The sequence below is a fragment of the Rhinichthys klamathensis genome, unplaced genomic scaffold, assembly GCF_029890125.1.
Source record: "Rhinichthys klamathensis goyatoka isolate OS25496 unplaced genomic scaffold, OSU_Roscu_1.1 h1tg000275l_1, whole genome shotgun sequence".
NCBI classification, from domain to species: Eukaryota; Metazoa; Chordata; class Actinopteri; order Cypriniformes; family Leuciscidae; genus Rhinichthys; species Rhinichthys klamathensis.
In genome coordinates this window covers 2,097,451-2,118,211 of record NW_026606794.1, presented here as the reverse complement: position 1 = coordinate 2,118,211, position 20,761 = coordinate 2,097,451, and the positions used below count along the sequence as shown (strand labels likewise).

General features: G+C 36.7%; 2 protein-coding genes and 1 non-coding gene across 4 annotated transcripts; 2 read left to right on the top strand and 1 right to left on the bottom strand.

Moving 5' to 3' along the window:
* Window positions 1-3,921: 3,921 nt before the first annotated feature.
* Window positions 3,922-13,018, bottom strand: nat16 (N-acetyltransferase 16). The gene is made up of 4 exons (XM_056268657.1): window positions 12,865-13,018; window positions 7,470-7,693; window positions 5,505-5,729; window positions 3,922-5,391 (listed from the first exon to the last, which is right to left on the bottom strand). The coding sequence occupies exons 2-4, from the start codon at window positions 7,683-7,685 to the stop codon at window positions 4,825-4,827; spliced, it is 1,008 nt and encodes a 335-aa protein (XP_056124632.1). The 5' UTR covers window positions 7,686-7,693; window positions 12,865-13,018; the 3' UTR covers window positions 3,922-4,824.
* A 2,922-nt stretch (window positions 13,019-15,940) lies between these two features.
* On the top strand, window positions 15,941-16,022 carry trnal-aag (transfer RNA leucine (anticodon AAG)). The gene has a single exon. It is a non-coding gene; the product is annotated as a tRNA-Leu (tRNA).
* Window positions 16,023-16,758: 736 nt separating this feature from the next.
* Window positions 16,759-20,284, top strand: snapc2 (small nuclear RNA activating complex, polypeptide 2). Of its 2 annotated transcripts, none has more exons than XM_056268652.1 (5): window positions 16,759-16,775; window positions 17,714-17,975; window positions 18,061-18,234; window positions 18,653-19,193; window positions 19,618-20,284. In XM_056268652.1, the coding sequence occupies exons 2-5, from the start codon at window positions 17,760-17,762 to the stop codon at window positions 19,935-19,937; spliced, it is 1,251 nt and encodes a 416-aa protein (XP_056124627.1). In that variant the 5' UTR covers window positions 16,759-16,775; window positions 17,714-17,759; the 3' UTR covers window positions 19,938-20,284. The 2 variants fall into 2 exon arrangements, with proteins under 2 accessions (XP_056124627.1, XP_056124626.1); XM_056268651.1 differs by having other exon boundaries at window positions 16,761-16,775; window positions 17,711-17,975.
* The last annotated feature ends 477 nt before the right edge of the window (window positions 20,285-20,761 follow it).

Below are 20,761 nucleotides of genomic sequence, written 5' to 3'. Positions count from 1 at the left end.
TCTATGGATAGCCTATCAAGTGAGAAGCACACTCATAAAAATATCCTTGAATTTAAAAATGTTATGCAGATATAGGCCTACGCTCCTATTCGATTACAAAAAAATATATAGTGTTATCCACTGAATGACCATGACTGTTACAGCAACACACACTGATGTTTTATGAAGATCCCCACTGTGCTTTGGAATATCTACATATCTACAGTATAAAGTGCAGCACATCAGAACAGCTAGATGAATGGTTAATCCAATCGGAGTTGGATGATTCTGACATGGCATGAGATAAAATACCATTTGCATCGGGATCTAGTTGCATTTTACCTCCAAATACTGAATGAGATTTGTAGATCAAATGTAACAAAATAGCTTAGTGCACTACAAGTGAAAATACCTGTGTGATTTAGCCATTTCAGAAGCATCTGTGTATAGACACAGTATATGGGTTTTTTTCTATGGAAAACAACAACGGGAGAAACAGAGTTGGAGCTCTGGTAGTGCAAATCATCGATTCAACTGATATCACCTGCATAAGGCTTTCAGTTAAGTTTTCAGGTTTGAATAGTGACTTGGAATAAAAACAAATCTCCCCGGTGGTTTTCCTCTCGTTTTCGTTCACAAATCATACAATACACAGCTGATTCTAATACACGTAAAGCCCTTCATAAACATTACAGAGCAGTCAGGAAAATGAAAAATAAAAGATACCATCGTGAAATAGACAACAAAAATCAGGAATAGGTACTGAGCAGCGTGGCAAAGGACTGTGCATTTGAATGATGAGGCTTAAAGTCTCGAGTCTTCTTATTTTAACCTCTCCTGCTCACTATTTCCATGTGTCAAGCTGATGGGGATCAGGTGGAAGGTAAAGGGAGTCTGGGGTGAACCCATACGCAAGATGACACTTTCGCTATCCAGTTTCACTTACTCGGAGACGAGCCCTGAAACTTTAACTGGCCCACAGTTATACAGGATAAAAAGTGCCTATGTATATATTTGCTTTGTATGTCTTAGCACTCGAGGTATTACTTTAGTGCTGAGTCTAACAAACCAGAGCTTGGGAAATACCAGATATGCTGGTCAGGGTGGTCTGTCTACCACAGAGTGCTGTCTTCCTAAATAAATTACAAACGCAAGACCTGATCGCCTCTCTTGCTAAAGATCATCTGCACAATACAAAATTAATGTTTACTCATTTTTAGAGTGGTAACATGATCTGGATCACGTCCTCTCCTCGCCACCTATTCCTAGCATAGCCGCGGCTTCATCCCTCATCTCCCTCTGCAACCTGTCTTATTTTTCCATTCCAGAAAAAGAAAGTGAAAAGCCACTTCATAATTGAAAGAAATAGGTTTAAAGTTCACTCCACGTGTGCCAGCAAAACAAGGGGCAACGTATCCTTTACATCTCTACACCATCAGGTGGTCACATGCCTCTAACCTTTTATAGTCTCATTGCCCTGACACTGGGACCTGTGTAAAATATAGAGTTACAACCACCTGCACAATTCACAAATACTTGGAAAGGCAATTAGACATCAAAAGTGCTAAAAGGTGGAGCTGAAAGATCAAAACAACAACAAAAGAGAAATATTCTTTAGTGATTACTGGATTAGCAAATGTCTCACAGATAAAAATGACAAAAGAAAGTAACAGCTAAATATAGAGGCAAGTGACCGAACCACTAAGGCCTTGTCCACACTAATATGTTTTCATTTGAAAACGCATCTTTTTTTTCTCCGTTTTGGCCTTCCGTCCACACTGAGATGGCATTTTTAGCAACGAAAACGAAGCTTTTTGAAAACGCTCTCCAAAGTGGATACATTTGAAAACGCCGGTTTCGCATTGTTGTCTGGACTGTGAAACCGGAGGTATTTGAAAACGATGACGCAGTCATGTGACGCATATTGTACCAATAGATATTGTGTCTGTTATGTGCTATTCACTTTCACACTGTTGCTAAAATATGTTACTTTGCACACTCTTCATATCCACAAGAAAATTCACTCGCATTTACTGTCATGCGGCAAAACATGAGAGCAGTTGCGTTTTAGACCAAACATATGTTATTATGAGTGAGTGCGACCTGGACGCAGGATCCTGCCAGAAGAATTGCGTGATAACTTGATTATGGCTTGTTCTGTCTGTATCATCTTAGTGAGCTTTTATGAGGGTTTACGCGTGCACTGTAAGGTGAATTTAGCGTTTTCCGACATTTCAGTGTGGATGAGAAACTTTTGGAAAATGCTTGAAAACGCTAGTGTGGATGGAGCACGTTTTGAAACAAAAACTCTGTTTTCAAATCTATCCGGATTAATGTAGACGTAGCCTAAGGTAAACTGACATAATACATAACACTTAAATCTAAATACACTGCACTATGTACAAGAGAAAATACAAACCGTACACATTTTGGGTCTCTAATCTATCATGTCTAAATATGACGAGTGCTTTAGAGAGGAGAAAAAGGCCAATTAAAAATAGCATATCAAGGATGCTTGACTCTAACATAATTTGTAGCTTTTTAAAGGCCAATATTCAGTGTTTTGAGTTGAGAAAATATCATTTCCATGGGAAACTGAAGCATTAATGTTCCTTGTGCTTCTCGACTACATATTTTTAAATTGAGTTTGACCATTTTCTCTGAAAGCACATAGCAGACATGAAGGATTTCGAGATTTCAGCCATGAAAGATTTTGATCAAAAATTCCCTTTCAAATCATCACCCCCCAAACAAACATATAAATGTGTATATGTATGTACACCTATACAAATGCAATAAACTGACATTTGAATTGCAGTTAATAATCTTCCAAATGCCTTAACTTTCAGAATCAAAAAAGGTTGCCTGTATACTGACCGCAATACAAGTCCCACATGCAGCTGTCCAAATGGAGGAGACGTGGCCTCCTTTTCATCAGTGGATGTTGAGAGTTCATACAAGCATACAAAATAAGTCCACCAAATCAAGTCAAGCCAGACACATAATTAGTAATAAGAGTAAAGAAATTCAGGGTTTCAGTTTAGTGGATACAGACTGACCTTTAGATCTGCCTGAAAATAGGAGTGGAATCTGTGAGGACTGAAACTGTAAGTTATATTATATTATATTTTTTACATATATATTAAGATATAAATGAATAGAACTTTTGTTTCATTTAACCTTCCGTTTAGTGCCAGAAAATGAGCCATTTGATAAACAAACAGCGATGCATTTGCTAGTGTGGACTGTGTGTCTCTCATTCTGGCAAAGTTCTTCAGGGAAGAGCATGCTGCAATCTGGGTTTGGGGCAAAAGAACTAAATATGGTTCCGAAGGCTTTTTTTCTGTTTTTCTTGATCTGTGTTGGCAATATTTCACTTCACTTTCTTCCAAGACAAGGCCAATAGAAGGAGATGATGTGTCCTTATCTTCGTTATAAAAAGGAGCACTGGTGATTTCATCCATTCTTTTCCACCGGATAAATTGTGTCTGTCTGTCAACTTTAAAAATAAAAATCTTCATTGAGATGAGTGGCTGTCACTTGTCTTGCTCAGGTTTCCAATTGTCCAGAATATGAGGTTTTGTTTTCATGATTCCATGAGTTTTTTTTTTTTTTTCATTGGAGAACTGAATTTGGAGGAATTTCCTTAAGATCACGTTTCTTCTGAATCATATGTAAAATGTAACAAAATCACTACATAGTGATGCCTGCATTAAATTATAACTGAATGATTTTGACTATTTAAGAACTATATATGTATACCATATATATCCCTAGTTATATTTTCTGCATTTTTTATTTAAATGTGATCCAATCAGTCAGTTTATAATAATTTTTGAAATAAAATATGAATTAAAAAAACAATTGTACTTGTCTGTTTCATTTTTAGTAATTAATCGTATCTACCTGAATGTACATCTAGCAATATTCCAGTGTATTGCACTTCAAATCTACAGTTAGTTAACAAATACTGATAGAAATTAATTTTAGGTTCAAGTACTTAAAGCAAAAACTTGAGACTGTAATCTAAATGTATAAGCAAGTTCTCAGCCAGACATTTATCATTTGATACAGAGATTAAAGCACTGCAAAGTACTTTTAGAGGAAATATTATTAAAGGCAATTTTTTCGAGGAGCAAATCAGAAAGGTGATTAATCTGAGATTACATTTTCCCAATGTGGTAATGTTAGTTATTTCAAGTTAATTAAAATTGCCTCTAAAGACCATTTTGATTTGCATATGGGTAGCCTGTCATAAAGTCCCTTTAAAAAAAAACAAATGTTGTTCTTGTTTTTTCCCCCCTCTAAATACTCTAGCAGCTACAGTGCCACATTCTGAAAAAGCAACAGACACTAAAGTGAGATACCTTTTTTTTTTTATCATAAAGTGCCCTAAAGATTGTGCAGTTTTCTTTTCAACTCAGCATGAGTAAATATGCTTTCACTGTCAGCAATGCTAACAGAAATGAAAGGGCCTGGAACAATTTGGGTCCCTAATTTTATATAATCTGGAACTGCTCCCTCTTTTCCAGTACCTGTCCTGTCAGCGCCACTGTTTACAGTACTGCATATGGAAATAAATTAAGTAACCTAAACAAGCATCTACCACATTTATTCTATTTTGTTCACTTACATGCATTTTATTTTAATTAATTAATTGCTGTTAAAATAAATTAAATCCTATGAGAGCATTTTCATTAAGCGGAATAGAACAGATTTTTTTTTTTATCCCTTTAAAGTAGATATTTTAGGTGTTTTTTTAGGTGCCATATTTGAAGGAGATGTTTCCTCTTATGTAAGTTTGGTGTCTAATTTTTTAAGGAAGTTGTTTCTGAGGCTCCTTGACTAAATGACATCAGACTCCACAACACACTGCTCTGTGTACTCTTTCACCAGCTCCACTTTAAGGGTCTCCCTAAAGAAATCGGCCATCGGCTTCCACAGCGCGGGCTCCAGGAACACCTGACACATGACGTAACCCTTCAGAGTGCCAGTGTGGCGCCTCAGGTGGCACAACAGCTGTTGTATGGCCAGTGTCAGGTCTTTACCAAACATGTCGATGTTGAGGTAGTACCAGTCATCACCGATTGGCACATGGAATGGGAAGGTGCACAAGCTGACCATGGTTGGGCGCCTGGCATCATCAACCATCCAATCAATGTCCTTCTTCAGCAGGATGTCCATGTTGCTAGACAGAGGCTTGAAGGGCTGCCAATCTTGAACGATGGTAGCATTGGGAAGGACACCCTGCATTAGAACATCGCTTAAGAAGAGCTGGTGCACCTCTGCTGGCTCCAAATGGACTGGGATGTTTGTGGTGGACAGACTCTCCCCTGATATAGTGATATTAGGCCCAAGATCAGCAAGGCGTAATTTTAGGTCTTCAGCATGGAAGCGCACCAGGAGGATTCCCTTCACGTTTGAATTTGGTGACAGAATGGAGACAATGTGGCTTTAGCTGGTTTTATTCAAGATAAAACCTTACCTAAACAAAATGTTTATATTTTACTGGAAATGGTTCTTACCTGTTTGGTGATGAGCCGGTATTTCTGGAAGTCTTTTGGTCCCAGTTGGTCATCTCTTGTCAATCTGCTGACTTTAACGTCAGGGTACTTGGACTTAACCAATTGAGAGCAAAACCGAAGAAGTACCCCTGCCACACCTTTCCCCCTCTCCTGTGGGGCAACACGAAGCCCTTCCACCAGCATGGTCTCACCATCATCAATAACACACGCTGACTCCAGTGCAATCTGGAAAATGTAGTTGCATAAAAAGCAGACCAAAGTTTTATCTACAATACAGGAAAGGGAGAGTTTTTAACAAATAATTTACTCACCTTCATTTTGTTCTAAACCTACATGACTTTCTTTCATTCATGGAACACAAAAGGTATATTTTGAATAATGTTTTGGTCAGTCTTTTCCATATAATATGAATGAATGGGGCTGGGTCTGTCAAGCTGTTTAATTTTCAGTGAATAAATAAATTTAAAGGTACACTTTGTAACTATCAAAATGAACAACATCTAAATAATGATTTACTATGGTAAGCCTATTGTAAGTGTTTATATTTTAGACCGGGAGGGATGGTTTTCACAGGAAATTGCGTACCAACGTCACTCGCCCGTGCGTGTCTCCTCATATCCAAGAAATAGGGAAAAGTTACTGCGGCTACTTTTATATGCGTATGGTGTTGGAGTGGCATAGGATAGTTGTCACAAAGAGCGAGAAAGGTTGACACGGAGCTCGCTAAATCTCGAACCTCCGGGGAATCACCGTTTTAAAAAAGCTGAGTCTGATGGAGAGTCTGCTGGCAAATAGAGAGCACGAAAGAGCTCGTAATAAAACCAGAATCAACATTTGCTTGGCTTTTTGGAGATGGCGAGAACTGAGGGATTTGAAATGTTGTAAAAGCGATGAGAAGATGCCTTTTTTGTAACTCAGCAGGTGATAAAGGTATTTTATTAAACATATAAATTGCCATATGTAGCTCTCTAACAGAGTTTATTGTAAAGCATTACTGTGAAGGGTCATTTCAATATGGATTGTTGTAGCGCTGTGCTGGAATTTATTTTCAAGGAAGTACCGTGTCTATTAATGGGTAAAGCTACAGTTCAGCTAGTCAGCTTGAGATCCTTTCCATCTAAACTGGTTATATCTCTTAAACCTATTAGTGAATGTTTTATAAGCAGTAGGATAATCTTTCTCTTTTTTAGTTATGAGAAAGAACCATATTAATCCGCACAGTCATGCAGAGCCAAAGCACAACCAAAACAATGTTCTTCCGCAAAATGTATGTAGTTTTGTTATTTAACCACAAAAGTTAGATAGTGTACCTTTAAAAAAAACCTTATCACTGTTTGGCTTCAGAAGACACAATGTTTGTGGACAGAAGTTTTCAGCCTTTCGAGTTGTAATTATCAACCTGTTTTCAACTAAACATAGAAACTTTTCTGCCTAAATAAAAGCTGGATGGTTTACCCTTGAAAGTAAAGAAAATAATAAATATATATAAATATAAAATATAAATTATATTAAAAAGTATTGTATTGTATTAATACAATAGTAATATAAATATAAAAATGATTTATTATAATTTATAATGAACTCTAATTAAAACATTTAATTATAAATTAAAAATACAAGTTAAACCAATTATTATAATTGTTGTTAGTATTACTTTTGCCTGGATGTTTTAGCAGAAGCTATTATGTTTGCATTTGAGATTAAATGTTTATCATATCACAATTCGAAATGCAATAAATGACAAAATAGTTGCAATATAATTTTTGGGCCAAATCATGCAGCCCTTCAATACATTTATTCAAATATCCTGTATGTTCCTTACATGTTTCCCCCAAAAAAGAAAGTCATATGAGATTGGATGACATGGTGATGGATAAATGATTCTCATTTTGGGTGAACTATTCCTTTGAAGGAATGAGGGTGTAACACGCACTGCAGAAAATCTCTCCATATCCGCTTTCTTACCACTTTGCCTTGCTTGCGAGCCAAAATGACAGTGCGGTTGCTCTCTTGCAGCCAGGCTTGATAGCGGGAGGGCAGATAGTCCAGTCCACCATAGATATCCTTGCTCATGGCCATGATGTCATCAAAGTCCTCTTCTGTCGCCACCGTAAACTGTAGGCCGGTCTGAGGAGGGGCCTCAGGGAGCTGAGAGCAAGGCAGGCCGTTTTCAATCTTCATCCTAAGAGCTGTGGACAGTCAATCATGGAAAGAGATTTACAATGAGATTTCTACTTGAGAATCACGTTATGATCTGTGACCCAAAAAGAGGGTCCATGTGACATTCAACTTTTTGTCCCTTTGCAAATTTTATTTACTGCATTTTACGTTTCAAGGATGTCAAGATTGAACTTTACAAAAAAATTGTGTGAGGGTCCTTATCAGCTCAGTACAGTGCAAGGTTTGTGCTTCATGTCGCAGTGTTTATCTTCCCGTGCCAACACGCCAGCAGGTTGGCATCAATAGCGGCAACTTGTAACCATGCCCAAATGCGAGACAGACGCCCCTCAGCCAACGCACATACACAGACATGTCCACCTCCTATTGCCAGAACCCTTAATCCTTTTTTTAATTCTCACTGAGCAGCATTGCCCTGGTTCCCAGTGGAAAATAAACACATTTTTTGAAAGGACTTGGGAAATAATGGCGAGAGACATCCAGGGGAAGGTGGAGCGGATGGGTAGGCAGATGTGTGCAGGCACGCATATATGGGTAGTGAGTGTCGGGGATTGAAAGGCAGAAAATCCGTGCAGTGGGAACAACACTGCGAACAAGTCACAGAGCAAACATTGTTTGCACCCCCTTGGGCCCTTACCGGTTGAGAAAGCCCTGGTACTTTTCCATTGATGCACTACTGTAATGGGAAAACCCTTCATGTCCGAACGCTTATTTGGGTTTGGCAAACATGTATGGGGCAGCACTTTGTGATGCTGTGACAAAACCTATTCACTCATGGTTCATTTGCCAATTGCTATGCAATTTTCGATTTCCAAATTTCCATGTGACTGTCTCTCTTAGTCTTTCATTTGCCCTTCAACTTGTAATGGGATAGTTTGCTTAAACTCAACAGATGTCTGATATTTCCATTGGGCCGGATCAATGTGTTTGCCTAGATTCCTTAACCTAACTCATGCTCGGTCAGTCTAGGTCTAGTAACCCTTATTAACCCCAAATGAATTTATCTCTGTAAATAAGAGAACAAAAAAATATCTAAGCACCAATTAGCAAATTCCATCAGGTTAGTTGAATCTGTGAGGCTCCATAACGGTCCGTTAATGAGTTCCAAACAATTGTGATTTTTTTAAATGATTTAGTTCTTTTGAAGATGCATGAAAATATAACTTCTCCAAGGACTTTAGCACCAATGTGTTAATTAGTGTCTGTGAACACGTAGTTATAGTGCATGACATCTTTCAATGAGATGTGTTATATAATTGCAAAAATGTCCTTATCTGCTGTTATATCATAGGGCTCGACTTGTCATCTCTCCATGGGATATAATTTAAAGTTGCCTCAGGCGGAGTTATTACAATTACATCACATTGAAGGAGAGGATGAATGTGAAAAAAGTATAACATCAAGAAGAAAACTCATGCTTTAAACATGAATCTGAATATTTGAATCTGCCCATTGTTTTCAGTCTTTTAACCAAAGCTACTTACATTGTATTCAGAGTCTACATTTTATCAATTCACGCATTCCCTGGGAACCATGACGTTGGTGTTGCTCTACTGTGAGAATTTTCACGGGCCCCAGTGCTGTGGTTATAGATCTGGGCTGGTAATGTCAAAAGGCTCTAAGTTCAAACATTGCAAGGAGTGATCAGTGGGCTGTAGCATAACCACATTATTCCAGGTATTATCTTTTTAATAAATGTACTGTGAATTGGTTTGAATGAGTGTGTTAGGACCACAAACTTAAATGAACAAAACTAACCCAGTTAACCCCTGGTCTCACTTTCTATTCAAGCCTTGATACTGTTATGGTCAAGTGGGCTCTCAAGAGTTTATTGCACACTGCATAGTTTTATAGATACATGCTCCTATAACCTTTAACAAAGACAATTGATTTGATGCAGACTAGTATGATGTAGTGTCTGACCTGACCAACAATTCGGCACTGCCAAATAATGGGCTTCTGCAAGCTTCTAATAGGTTCAGTTTGATTGAGATTGTACCCATTATAGTTTATTTTCACTACTACTAATAGTCAGGCAAACACTTGCCACCTGTTAAAAATGAAATGGAAAAGAAAGCTGAAAATGAAAAAAGTTACATGTTTGGCCTAAGGTCCTCAATAGGTTTTTCATCTCAACATCATATTAATTAAATATAACAAAGGTCAGACGTGTCTGCCTATTAACTACAGTTTTGTTTTCATTCAAGAATCACAATTAATTAGGTAAAATGCAAAAAAATAAGTAAGGGGAAAAATGTAAGATATGTTCATGTCATTTATGGGAAGAAAATTATTATCAAGACAAAAGGAGGTTGGCATACTGAGAAGGTCATAAGGACATAAATGAAAGTGTAATCACAAGGAACGTTACAACATTCTGTTCTCTACAAGCGTATTGTGGCACATTTACATAATCTGAACAGAAAAAATCCTATTCAAAGAAAAAAAAATTCTGTTTCCAGCACTTTGTTTTAAACAAGAACATCATAGATTAATCTGAGCATATAATGTGAATTAAAAAAAAATATCATAATGGTAAATAATTCTGGACGAGATCAACTATTCATCATCCATTCTCATGCATCATACAAGATAGCAATTAATTTCATCTCTTCTGTCCTTTAAATTCCTGTCGGAGAGATGACAAAACATTGCAGTATGTAGCTTCCCCTCCCATATTTGTTCATATAAATTCATTAGACCAGATTATGGGAGCACAGAGGATAACCTTGAAAAATAATGTCCCTTTTATAAAATTTCCATTTTAGATGCCTGCAATACAATTCAGTAAGAAACATTTGGGATATATAGATTTAGAAATGAACTAACACGTCAGTGTTAAATAATCCGTCAATACATGATGAACAAGAGACACACTGAAATTAGTTAATTCGCAATGCTTTTGTATTTTAATTGCTCTCTTTTTTCATGCAGTGTCATTTTGGCGTCTCATGTCAGCATAAAAGCAAATTGACAAACTGTCAATATTTTATTATGGAACACATATTTAGGTCAGTTCTGTCGTGTCACATGATGAACAAGATACCAAAGTGGAATCAACACAGCAAGCCCTATGAATATGTTAAGAATATGTGAAGATAAAGGTGACAGCACTCTGAGAACACAGAAAATAATCTAATTTAACAGAAAGTTCACCCAAAACAAAAAAAATTTCACAATTTATTCTCCCTCATGCCGTTCCTTATGTGTTCTTTTATTCTGTGGAGCACAAAAGGAGTAATTCAGAAGAATTTTCACACAGTTATTTTTTATACAATGCAAGTTCATAGTAACCAAATAGTGTCAAACTCCAAAAATACCTAAAAAACAACAGTCCTTATTACTTGTGCGCTATATTCAGAGCCATTTCAGCTATTTGTGCGAGGAACAGATAAAATTTGGGATTTTACTCCTTAAATGTCATTCTCCATCCTGCTTTTTTGGCGCATTGCATACTCTTACAAGACATGTTAGAACCAACTGCTTTTTGACTTCAAACCTGGTACAATGTGCCAAGGTTAGGGTTAGGGGTAACCAACCACACACAAAGCTATCATATGACACAAGGCATAGGAACTATTTTTAAGGAGGGTTTTGTCCTTTTTTGGAGCATGACACCCATGGTCACTATAAATGGATGGACAATAGGCCTACCTGTGTAAAGATTCTTTAAAAAATATATCTATTGCGTTCCATGGAAAAAACTAACAATACGACATATATGGATTTGGAACAACATGAGGGTGAGTAAAAAATGACAGAATTTTTATTTGTGGGTGAATTATCACTTTATTCATTAGTCATTCTTGACAATATTATAATGAACAAAAACAACTTGCATGCTTGAAACATTATTCTTGACAGATGAAAATCCGTTCAGTCAAATTATGACCATCAGGACGTGTGTGTGTGTGTGTGTGTGTGTGTGTGTGTGTGTGTGTGTGTGTGTGTGTGTGTGTGTGTGTGTGTGTGTGTGTGTGTGTGTGTGCGCGCGCGCGCTCATTAATAAAAAAAATGCGCTCAGTATTGCGGTATGTGGAGCAAAATCAAAAACCAAAAGTAGCGTGATAAAATGGGCTAAGCATGACACTGGTACATGCCTTGCACCACTGCAGCAGCTTGCACACCATGTCCATTAATAATAGGGCATGCCATATGTCTCTCCTACTTCTCGAGGTTATGTCATGTACACTGGAGGTATGGTGCGTCAGCATGGGCATTCACGTGCCAGTGGAAAATAACTATGATATGAGCCTGCCGACTTTACCAGCAAGAACTACAAAACACGAACAGGACATCAGCACATTGCATCGGTTAACGAAGAATCGGCCTACATTCGACTTACATTAGATTTAGAATTCTTAAAAAACAAAGTCAGCAATTAACATTTCTATAAATAGGCCTATTATATAAATAAAACAGATAGGCCTATATGATGATATATTTAATGATGGATGCATTCCGCATCTTTTAAAGTCAAAGCCGTGTCGTGTTCTCAGCATCACTGCAATTCGACCCTATTGATTCGCCCCGCCCCCACCCGAAACGCAAATTAAAGCAATGATCAAACACAAAATCTTGCTAATAGATCTCACTCTAATGGTGCAATACATACCGTACATACGTTCATGTTATATTTATATTGTAAATTCTAATATAAATAATAAATAAATATTTTTTTTGTGCATTGTTGCCTACATAACGTTTTGACATGTCAAGAAGGGAGGCATTAGACAGGAATTCCTATCATCTATTAACGAAGCAGTTCCATTGTTAGCTACTATTATAACTGGATTATTCGATAAATTTCCATTTTCCACAAAATCCGTACCGGCATCCGGCATTAAATTGAAAAACGTCGCACGCAGAGAGACCAAACGAAAATAGGCTGCTCGACATGAATGCCAACATATAACAAAACCCATACTGCGGGTTTCCCGGCGAATTCTTTACATTTCATTCATTGCCTTGTCGGCTCTGGGTATTAATTTGGGTCGTGCAAAATAGCCGTGAGACTTGAAAAACGGTGAGAAGGGCAATACAGTAAATGCGTGATGTTCATGACAATTTGAAGACGTGAAAATCCAAGTACAATGACTGTTCGACCGCGCCGAGCCCTTGCCATGCATAGACTGCACGAGCAAAATCCTTTCTAGCGGACACAGAGGACCATTTCACTTACCTCTACGTCGTGCGTCGGACCGGTGAAGAATACAGAGGTCAGATTGGCAGATGCTGAATAGATGTAAGCTTTCTTTGCACTGCGGTTAGATTGAAGGAAGAATTTTTAGGTAGCCTAATGCCGGTTCAGGCTTACAATATATGAAGTATGAGGTCACTGTGAAGCCCCTCCCAGAATTCCCATCCTCATCCCCATCCCCCAGTAAGGAGCAGAGAGGTATGCCAACCCCCTAAACCATCGCCCAATCACGATCGACCTCTCTTTTCTCTCTCCCTCTTCCTCTCACCCTCACTCCCAATGCGTCCGAACCACACTAGAGTGCTGTTCTGTTGACTCAGTGCATGCTTTGCTCTCCTTGGTTTTTCCAACTTAAATATACTGTACATACACAGCTGAATTTGAGTACATGTGCTTTGCATATACAAAAGAGATGGTGCACAGGTGTTCGGACAAGTATCGAAATTGGTTCAGGCCAAAGTTATTTTAGGCAGATAGAAAGAACCCTACATATTTTTATTACATATTGTACAAAACTGAGTGTTGCATTTACTGGCCTAGTAGCAGGCATACCTATATCATAATAAAATAGTTATAGCCTACCTGATCATATACTTCTTGTACATAGGCTACATTTAAATTGTATGTACATTTTAATCATTTTAAAGTAGGCACGCACAATGAAACATTTAGCTGAACTCTTGCTTCTTATTTTTGTCAAACACATTTTTTTTATTTTTTTTTTGCAAAAATTCATAAACAATAATTTGCAGATCCATTGTAGGCCTACTAGTGCCAAGGACCCCTAGAGGTCAAAGACATCCTAGTTTGTTTTTTGAAGGCACAGATGGGTTTATTACTTTTCCATTTGGCTAACTACTTAAAAAAAAAAAAAAAAAAAAGACAGAAAGAAAGAAAGAAAGAAAGAAAATAAAAAAGACAGAAAGAAAGAAAGAAAGAAAGAAAGAAAGAAAGAAAGAAAGAAAGAAAGAAAGAAAGAAAGAAAGAAAGAAAGAAAGAAAGAAGGAAAGAAAGAAAGAAAATGAAATCAAATAGGCCTATGACTTCAGTCATGATGGTTAATCTTATGAGGTTGAAATCGGTAATTGACACCAATGAAACAAAATATGTAATACATAATACATTTCAAATTAGACTAAAGATTAGATACAGACTGAAAAATCAGATAACATCTCTGAAATGGCAAAAACAACACAGATTAAACAATGATAACCCATATTAATTAGGTTTACTGATACTGATGCTACATGACTTTTGTCATCATTAAGACAATTTGGAACTATTAAGAAGTGCAATAGACTTCTGTAATATGTACACACAAAAAACCTCTGACCTACTTTTTCATTTTGTTGAGACTAATGAAATTTGTTTAATGCGGGATTCTAAAGATCACCAATTTAATTAATTGGGTGAACATAAGGCATACTTCAATAATTTAACACAAAAGTGGAAGACAAATTCTTACAATTTCTCAGTTTTGGCACAGCAATAAAATAAACACAACAATATACAAATAAATAATCTATCAATATAACAGTTAATGGGGTAACACTTTACAATAAGGTTCATTAGTTAACATTAGTTAACTACCTTAGTTAACTTGAACTAAGAATGAACAATACTTCTTTAGCATTTATTAATAGTTCATGTTAATTTCAACATTTACTAAGACGTTATTACAATCAAAGGTTGTATTTGTTAACATTAGTTAATGCACTGTGAACTAACTTGAACAAACAATGAACAGCTGTATTTTTTATTAACTAACATTAACAAAGATTAATAAATACTGTAACAAATGTATTGCTCATTGTTAGTTCATGTTAATTAATACATTAACTAATGTTAACTAATGAACCTTATCGTAAAGTGTTCCCGTTAATGGAAAAGGATGCAATGAAAGTGAATGGTGTCTGAGGCTGTCAGTCCTTTTTAAACATAATCATCTTTATCATTATGTGTATGTTCGTCCATTATGGAAAATCAACTTTAAGTTCATGTTAAACTATACAGATGACACTCATTTCAGGAGTCGCGTCATATTTGGACAGCAGTGGTTTTTAACCATATTAAAATGGAAAAGTCTTCTGAGGCAAATCCTCTTAAGGTTATAAAATAGAAAAATATGATGTGATATATTTAGATTTACTGAATCAGATTTTCTTAAAATCACTTTCCTTTTAATCTTTATTCTGTCTTTTTTATGCAAGCGTGATCATAAAAATACAATTCCTAACCTGACATTCATTGTGTAAATCAATTTGACTTGCTTGGCCTTGTTTTGTCTCATCTAGACAGCTGAAGTTTGGATTAAATGCACCATGTATATGGTGAACATGACAAGGCATTCCGATGCAAGAGCTGTGTTTAATAGTTTGTTTGTTTTTTTACTCTGTTTGTCAGTAAAATACTATAACAACTTATCTGAAATTATTTCCATTTTGAAATCAAACATGTTTTATGAAATAATACAATTTCCCAAAACAGTCAAGGCATACACATTCATTTAATTTGTTTTATCCGATCAATCACTAAAACGTCTTGTCATCTCTCAGTTTTTGCAGAAACAACCGCAGTTCTGAGACGTTCACATCCATCATCATGTAAAATCATGTCACACAATCACCAGCAGAGGTCATAATCACCACAGAATTGATCCAATCTTCATGACAACCTCTTTAGGCCTACATCTTTACCAAGCATTTCATACCATTTTCCGTAAAAAATGTCATGCCTCCTTTTGTATTTAATTTATCTTTCTTAATTGTCTGTTTATACACTTATTATATCTGTCTACCTTTTGTTTTCTATTATGATTCTGGGTTTTAATTTGGATTCGTTTGCAATGCTCATGTGAAGGTGACCTCAGTGCTTCTGGTGTTCACAAAAACGATATACCTGTGAAAAACGTCATATGATTACATTTGTGGTCAATATTAACAACGGGGGTTATAATTTAATCTTTAGTAACAAAATTGGTCTAAACCTAGACAATAATTAAAAGTCGATACGAAGTGAGGAAGTACTGAAACTCTTTTTAAAAACTTTATTTCTTGTAGGTAGCGTGGCCGAGCGGTCTAAGGCGCTGGATTAAGGCTCCAGTCTCTTCGGGGGCGTGGGTTCGAATCCCACCGCTGCCAATGTTTTTGATTGTAGAGCTAGCAGCAGTCAAAGTTCTCATGACAAGAAAAGATGTCTGAATGCCTATATTTAGGCGGAACTGGATATGAAGTATAATGTAATTTGTGGCTCCAGTGGTTCCATCACAGGCGGAAGTACAATTGGTGAAATGTCAGATCTGAGTTGCGGAAATAGATCTATAATATTGCATGCGGGAGAAACAAAACCCAGAATAAGGTAATTTGATAGGTTCAAGGTATGCTAAATATATATATATATATTTCAGGTATTTTTGTCACCATAAAAGGTTTAACGTTAGACAAATACCGAGTGTGATAGTATACCGGTATTTAAAGTTCATAGAATATTAAAATTACTGCAGTGAGAAACTCGTGTTCGTTTGAAAAGTTTGAGCGGACTCTAGTGGTGTGTTTCACAAATGACAAGTGGTGCAAACTCTGTAGGCCTTATCTGCTATGTATAAACGAACATGAGTGCAAACGACCGCTTAGTCTTTTATAATATTTTTTTAATCATTGCATTTTTTATATATAGATATATAAAGTATATTTTGAATTAGATATAATAAACGAGAAAAGCCTTTGCAATCGGACATGTGAAAACGCATTTCAGCTTCGTGGTTTTTGAGCCTCTTAGTGGCTCGTAGTGAGATACGGGTTACTTGCGTTACGCTATATGGCCCTGCCCCTTTTTTTTTACAGTCTATGCTCTGCCCCTACCGAACCCCGCTGGACTTGTATTGTGACAAGCTAGTAAGTTACGGAAGTTTCTAATCTTTTGACTTTCCATCTAGATTTTTGTAAGTAATTTTATTTGATGGTTACCGTGCAGTCCTTCCTTAAAGCTGTGTAAATTAAGTGAATAAATAGTCCGTTGGTCAAGCGCTGCCCTACAGCTTGTTACTTATTGAAAATATGTCATGTGGTGTGAAATCTGTTAGTGCCATGTAACGTTAGATATAAGCAGTGGCTTTAGGAAAGCTCTTTGAGACAACATGTTTTTAAGGATTCTGGCGCACTTTACAGAGATTGAAAAGATTCGTTGTGAGGTTATTGGGGTATTATTGGGGCATTTGTAAGTTAACCTGTTTTGATGTTCATATACATTCCTGTAATTAACTCCATTAATTAAACTGACCTTCATTAGTTTCTCAGGTGCAAAATATATCAAAATATAACTAAACCTTGATAGGACATACAACATAATTTGAAGAGAATTTGTACCATATAGAATCTTTGAAAACAAAGCTTTTCTTGTTGAAATTGAAAGTTTCCTCTTCAAGTCCTTCTTAAAGGAATGTAATTTATAGTTTGAAAAAGAAATAAACCATTGTTATTTAGGGCTCCAAGCACCGAAGGTATCTTCACATTCATTTGAAATTATCCTGTGACATCCTTTTACATTTAAATGTTGAACGTCTGTCCACAAATGCTCCACACATATGATCAGACCCTAACTTCAGTAAAGATTCAATATGGATTTTGCTCTAAAAACTAGGTCATAAGATACATTTAATTTAGATTACTGATCATTTTTAGTGTTTGAACTCTGATGATTGCCACTTGTGGCTACAGTATATTAATATAAAATGTTGCTTTCCCATTATTTTGTGCTCCTGAACAAAGTTTGTTTAAGCTTAATGGGTAGTTTTTAAATATTAAATGTGAACATGTTCTTTTTTATACAGCAGGCAATATCAAGGTACATTGGACATAACTTTTATATAATCCGCAACTATGAAACCTCCATTTCGTCAGCGAACTGAACCGTCACGCTTTCTACTTCAGAGCATTGAGCAAAAACAGACAGTGAGAGACAAATCATTCTGCAAAGGATGGGCTCGCAAAGATCTACAGAGCTTTTTGCAAGCTTTGAAACTACAGAATAATTTTGAATCGGAGTTAGATCTGACTGAGCTTCAAAAGAAAGTTCCCAGACGATCTCTCAAAGAGGTAAACTCATTGCCATCACCCAAAACAGATTAAGCTGGATGAACATGCACATGTCCATTGTAATGCAATTACTGCTTGGTTTTAGATTGAAGGCCTGATAAAGTCCCTGAAGTCACGTATGCTGCAGAAGGTTTATCTTCAGGTTCAGAGTCAGAGGAGGGAGTATCACAAGACTAAGGTTCCCATTGAAATCTGGGCAGAGCTGGTTCAGAAAATCTCCAGATCCCATGAGAAGACTATTTCCTCTGCCTTTTCCCAGGTCTGTTTTTGACATTTCAATGTGGAAATGCACCTGACACCACACAAAAACAATAATTTCTCAACCTTATTATTATTAATACACGGTTTTATTGAGCTTGTGAGGGGGGGAAACTGGTTTGCCATTACTTTGACAGGATTACAACTAAGGAGTAGACAAATAATGATGGATAATGTTTATATATGACAATAAGGTTGTGTTACTTATGATACTTTTGAACTACAGTGATACACGCAGGTGTGTTACATTGATGCACCACAAGTATGTAAGTTCAACAATTGATTCTGTCGATGATTGATCTCTTATGACTCTCATTTATGACAAACATTATACTGTATTTTACTGCTTTATTGCCTTTTATCACCATAAAGCAGATAAAATGTTAATAATTTCTGTTTATTTTGTTCTCTGTCATCAGATGCTTGTGATTTCTGCCACAGAGCCATGTGGCCTGATGCACTCTGAACCTCCACATCCCACCAGCCGAACACCTGCTTTCTCCAGACTTTACCCAGTTCAGTCCCCTAAAACCCCCTATCGGCCTTCCGCCTCGGACATGAGCCCAAATCCTGCCGTTTTCACTACCTCAGCTGCATCTCTTATTCAGCCTGACTCTAGTTCTAATGCTGTTGACCATATTAGCAAATTGGATAATGCATCAAGCAATTCACCTGTAGTGCCTAACACACCTGAGACACCAACATCCTCACAGATGACAAGAAGCCCAAGCCAACTACAATCACAAGCAGAACCAACAGTGTCCAGTCCTGTTTCCACTGATCCAGTGTCACCATCAGTTTCCTCAAATAGACACAATCTAGTTCGATTGGGACTGTTAGATCATGATAACTTGTCATCCAAACCAAGAATGCTGAAGTGTGTTATGAATTTTGACAAGATTTATAAATATTTAAGTGGCGTTGGCTCTATAACCGGCAATTCATCCCTTACTTCTATGGGTATGTATTGTTATGATACATTTTACGTATAATATTCTATTATGATATTAAAAAGTGGAATCAATTATACTCTTCATGGCCATTTTACACATTGTCCCAGGAATGTGGAAGTTCAACTTAATCAACTTAAACCCAGTTTAAAATGTCTCATAATAACAACCCTCATGCCGTTCCAAACCTGTATGACATCCTTTGTTTTGTCTTTAAAAAGATTACAATGAAAGTCAATGAGGATCAATGTTGTTTTTGAACCCCATTGACTTTGACTTTCATAAAAGTCAGTCAGCCGATCATGTGGGAAGGACATGAGGGTAAATAAATAATGACAGAATTTTAATTCTGGGTGAACCAATCTGTTATACATATGTGAAAAGATCTCTATTTTTCCTCATATTTTTGCACATTCCTTCTGATATGTCCTCAGAGAGTGCAGTGCTGTTGGATATGCTGATGTGTTTGCCTGAGGAGCTCCCCTTACTGGACTGCGAGGAACTTCAACATCACCTCCTCCAGTTACACTCGCAGCTTTCAAAAACAGCTGCTTCTTCAAACGTCCCATGTGCGAATGTAGCTGATTCTACTGTATTAACACAGAAACTTAGGACTACTACTGGATCCTCTACAGAGTCTGTCACAGAACCAGCAAAGGACAAAGACTGGGCTACGGCTGGCACCTGTCCTCTCAATCCTTTGTTAGTTCCAGTAACCTTGCTGAAAAGACTGTCTCTGGATTCTGAGAAATGATATGCTTAGGCTGAACCCCTTCAGAATTCAGCTGAGACCAAGTAACCTTCTGTGTGGTTCTCATGTTTCACTTTTCTACAGGTTCAGATTTGTTCTTTTCTTTTGTTTGGGAAATGTGTGTATAATGTATTCATATTATTTCATTACACTTGAGTTGATGATTCTGTTAAAATAAGTTTCTTATAAAAATATCCAAGACATAAAATATGAAAAATAAATGTAACATTGAATATTTAAAGTGTCTACATTTTCAAATTGTTGTGAATGTAAACAACCATTTATTGCAGTTTGTATATTTTCAGCATTGTCACCAGTCTAGTGCTCTTGAGTTTCCTTCTCTTTTTTTTTTAACAAAAGTGTATACTTTTCTCATTTTGAATGCAATGCAAATAAAAAATTGTCAGTTAAGAGAGGTAATTTCTTAAGAAATATGTACAATGTCTGGTCACATCTACCCCTCGGTCTGTGTGTAGTTTTAGTTCGTTATGCAGTGTTTATGTTCCTCTAGTCATTCTTCCATTCATCTCATTATGCAAGCTGTGGTTATCACTGTATTACTGTATATTAGATGTCTTAATTTTGTACTTTTTTTTTTAAAAGAACAATTTTCAAAGAACCAATTAAAGGGATGTTCCAACCAAAAGGGAAACTTCTCTCATCATTTACTTACCCCTTAATGCCATACCAGATGTATATGACAATCTTCAGATGAGAACAAACCAGACCAAAATGCAATGTGCACATTATAGTGCAACCTTATGTCGGATGGATGTGTGTGGAGGTAGCTGAGATTTGGAACCATCCCACCAAGTTTGAGATCTCTA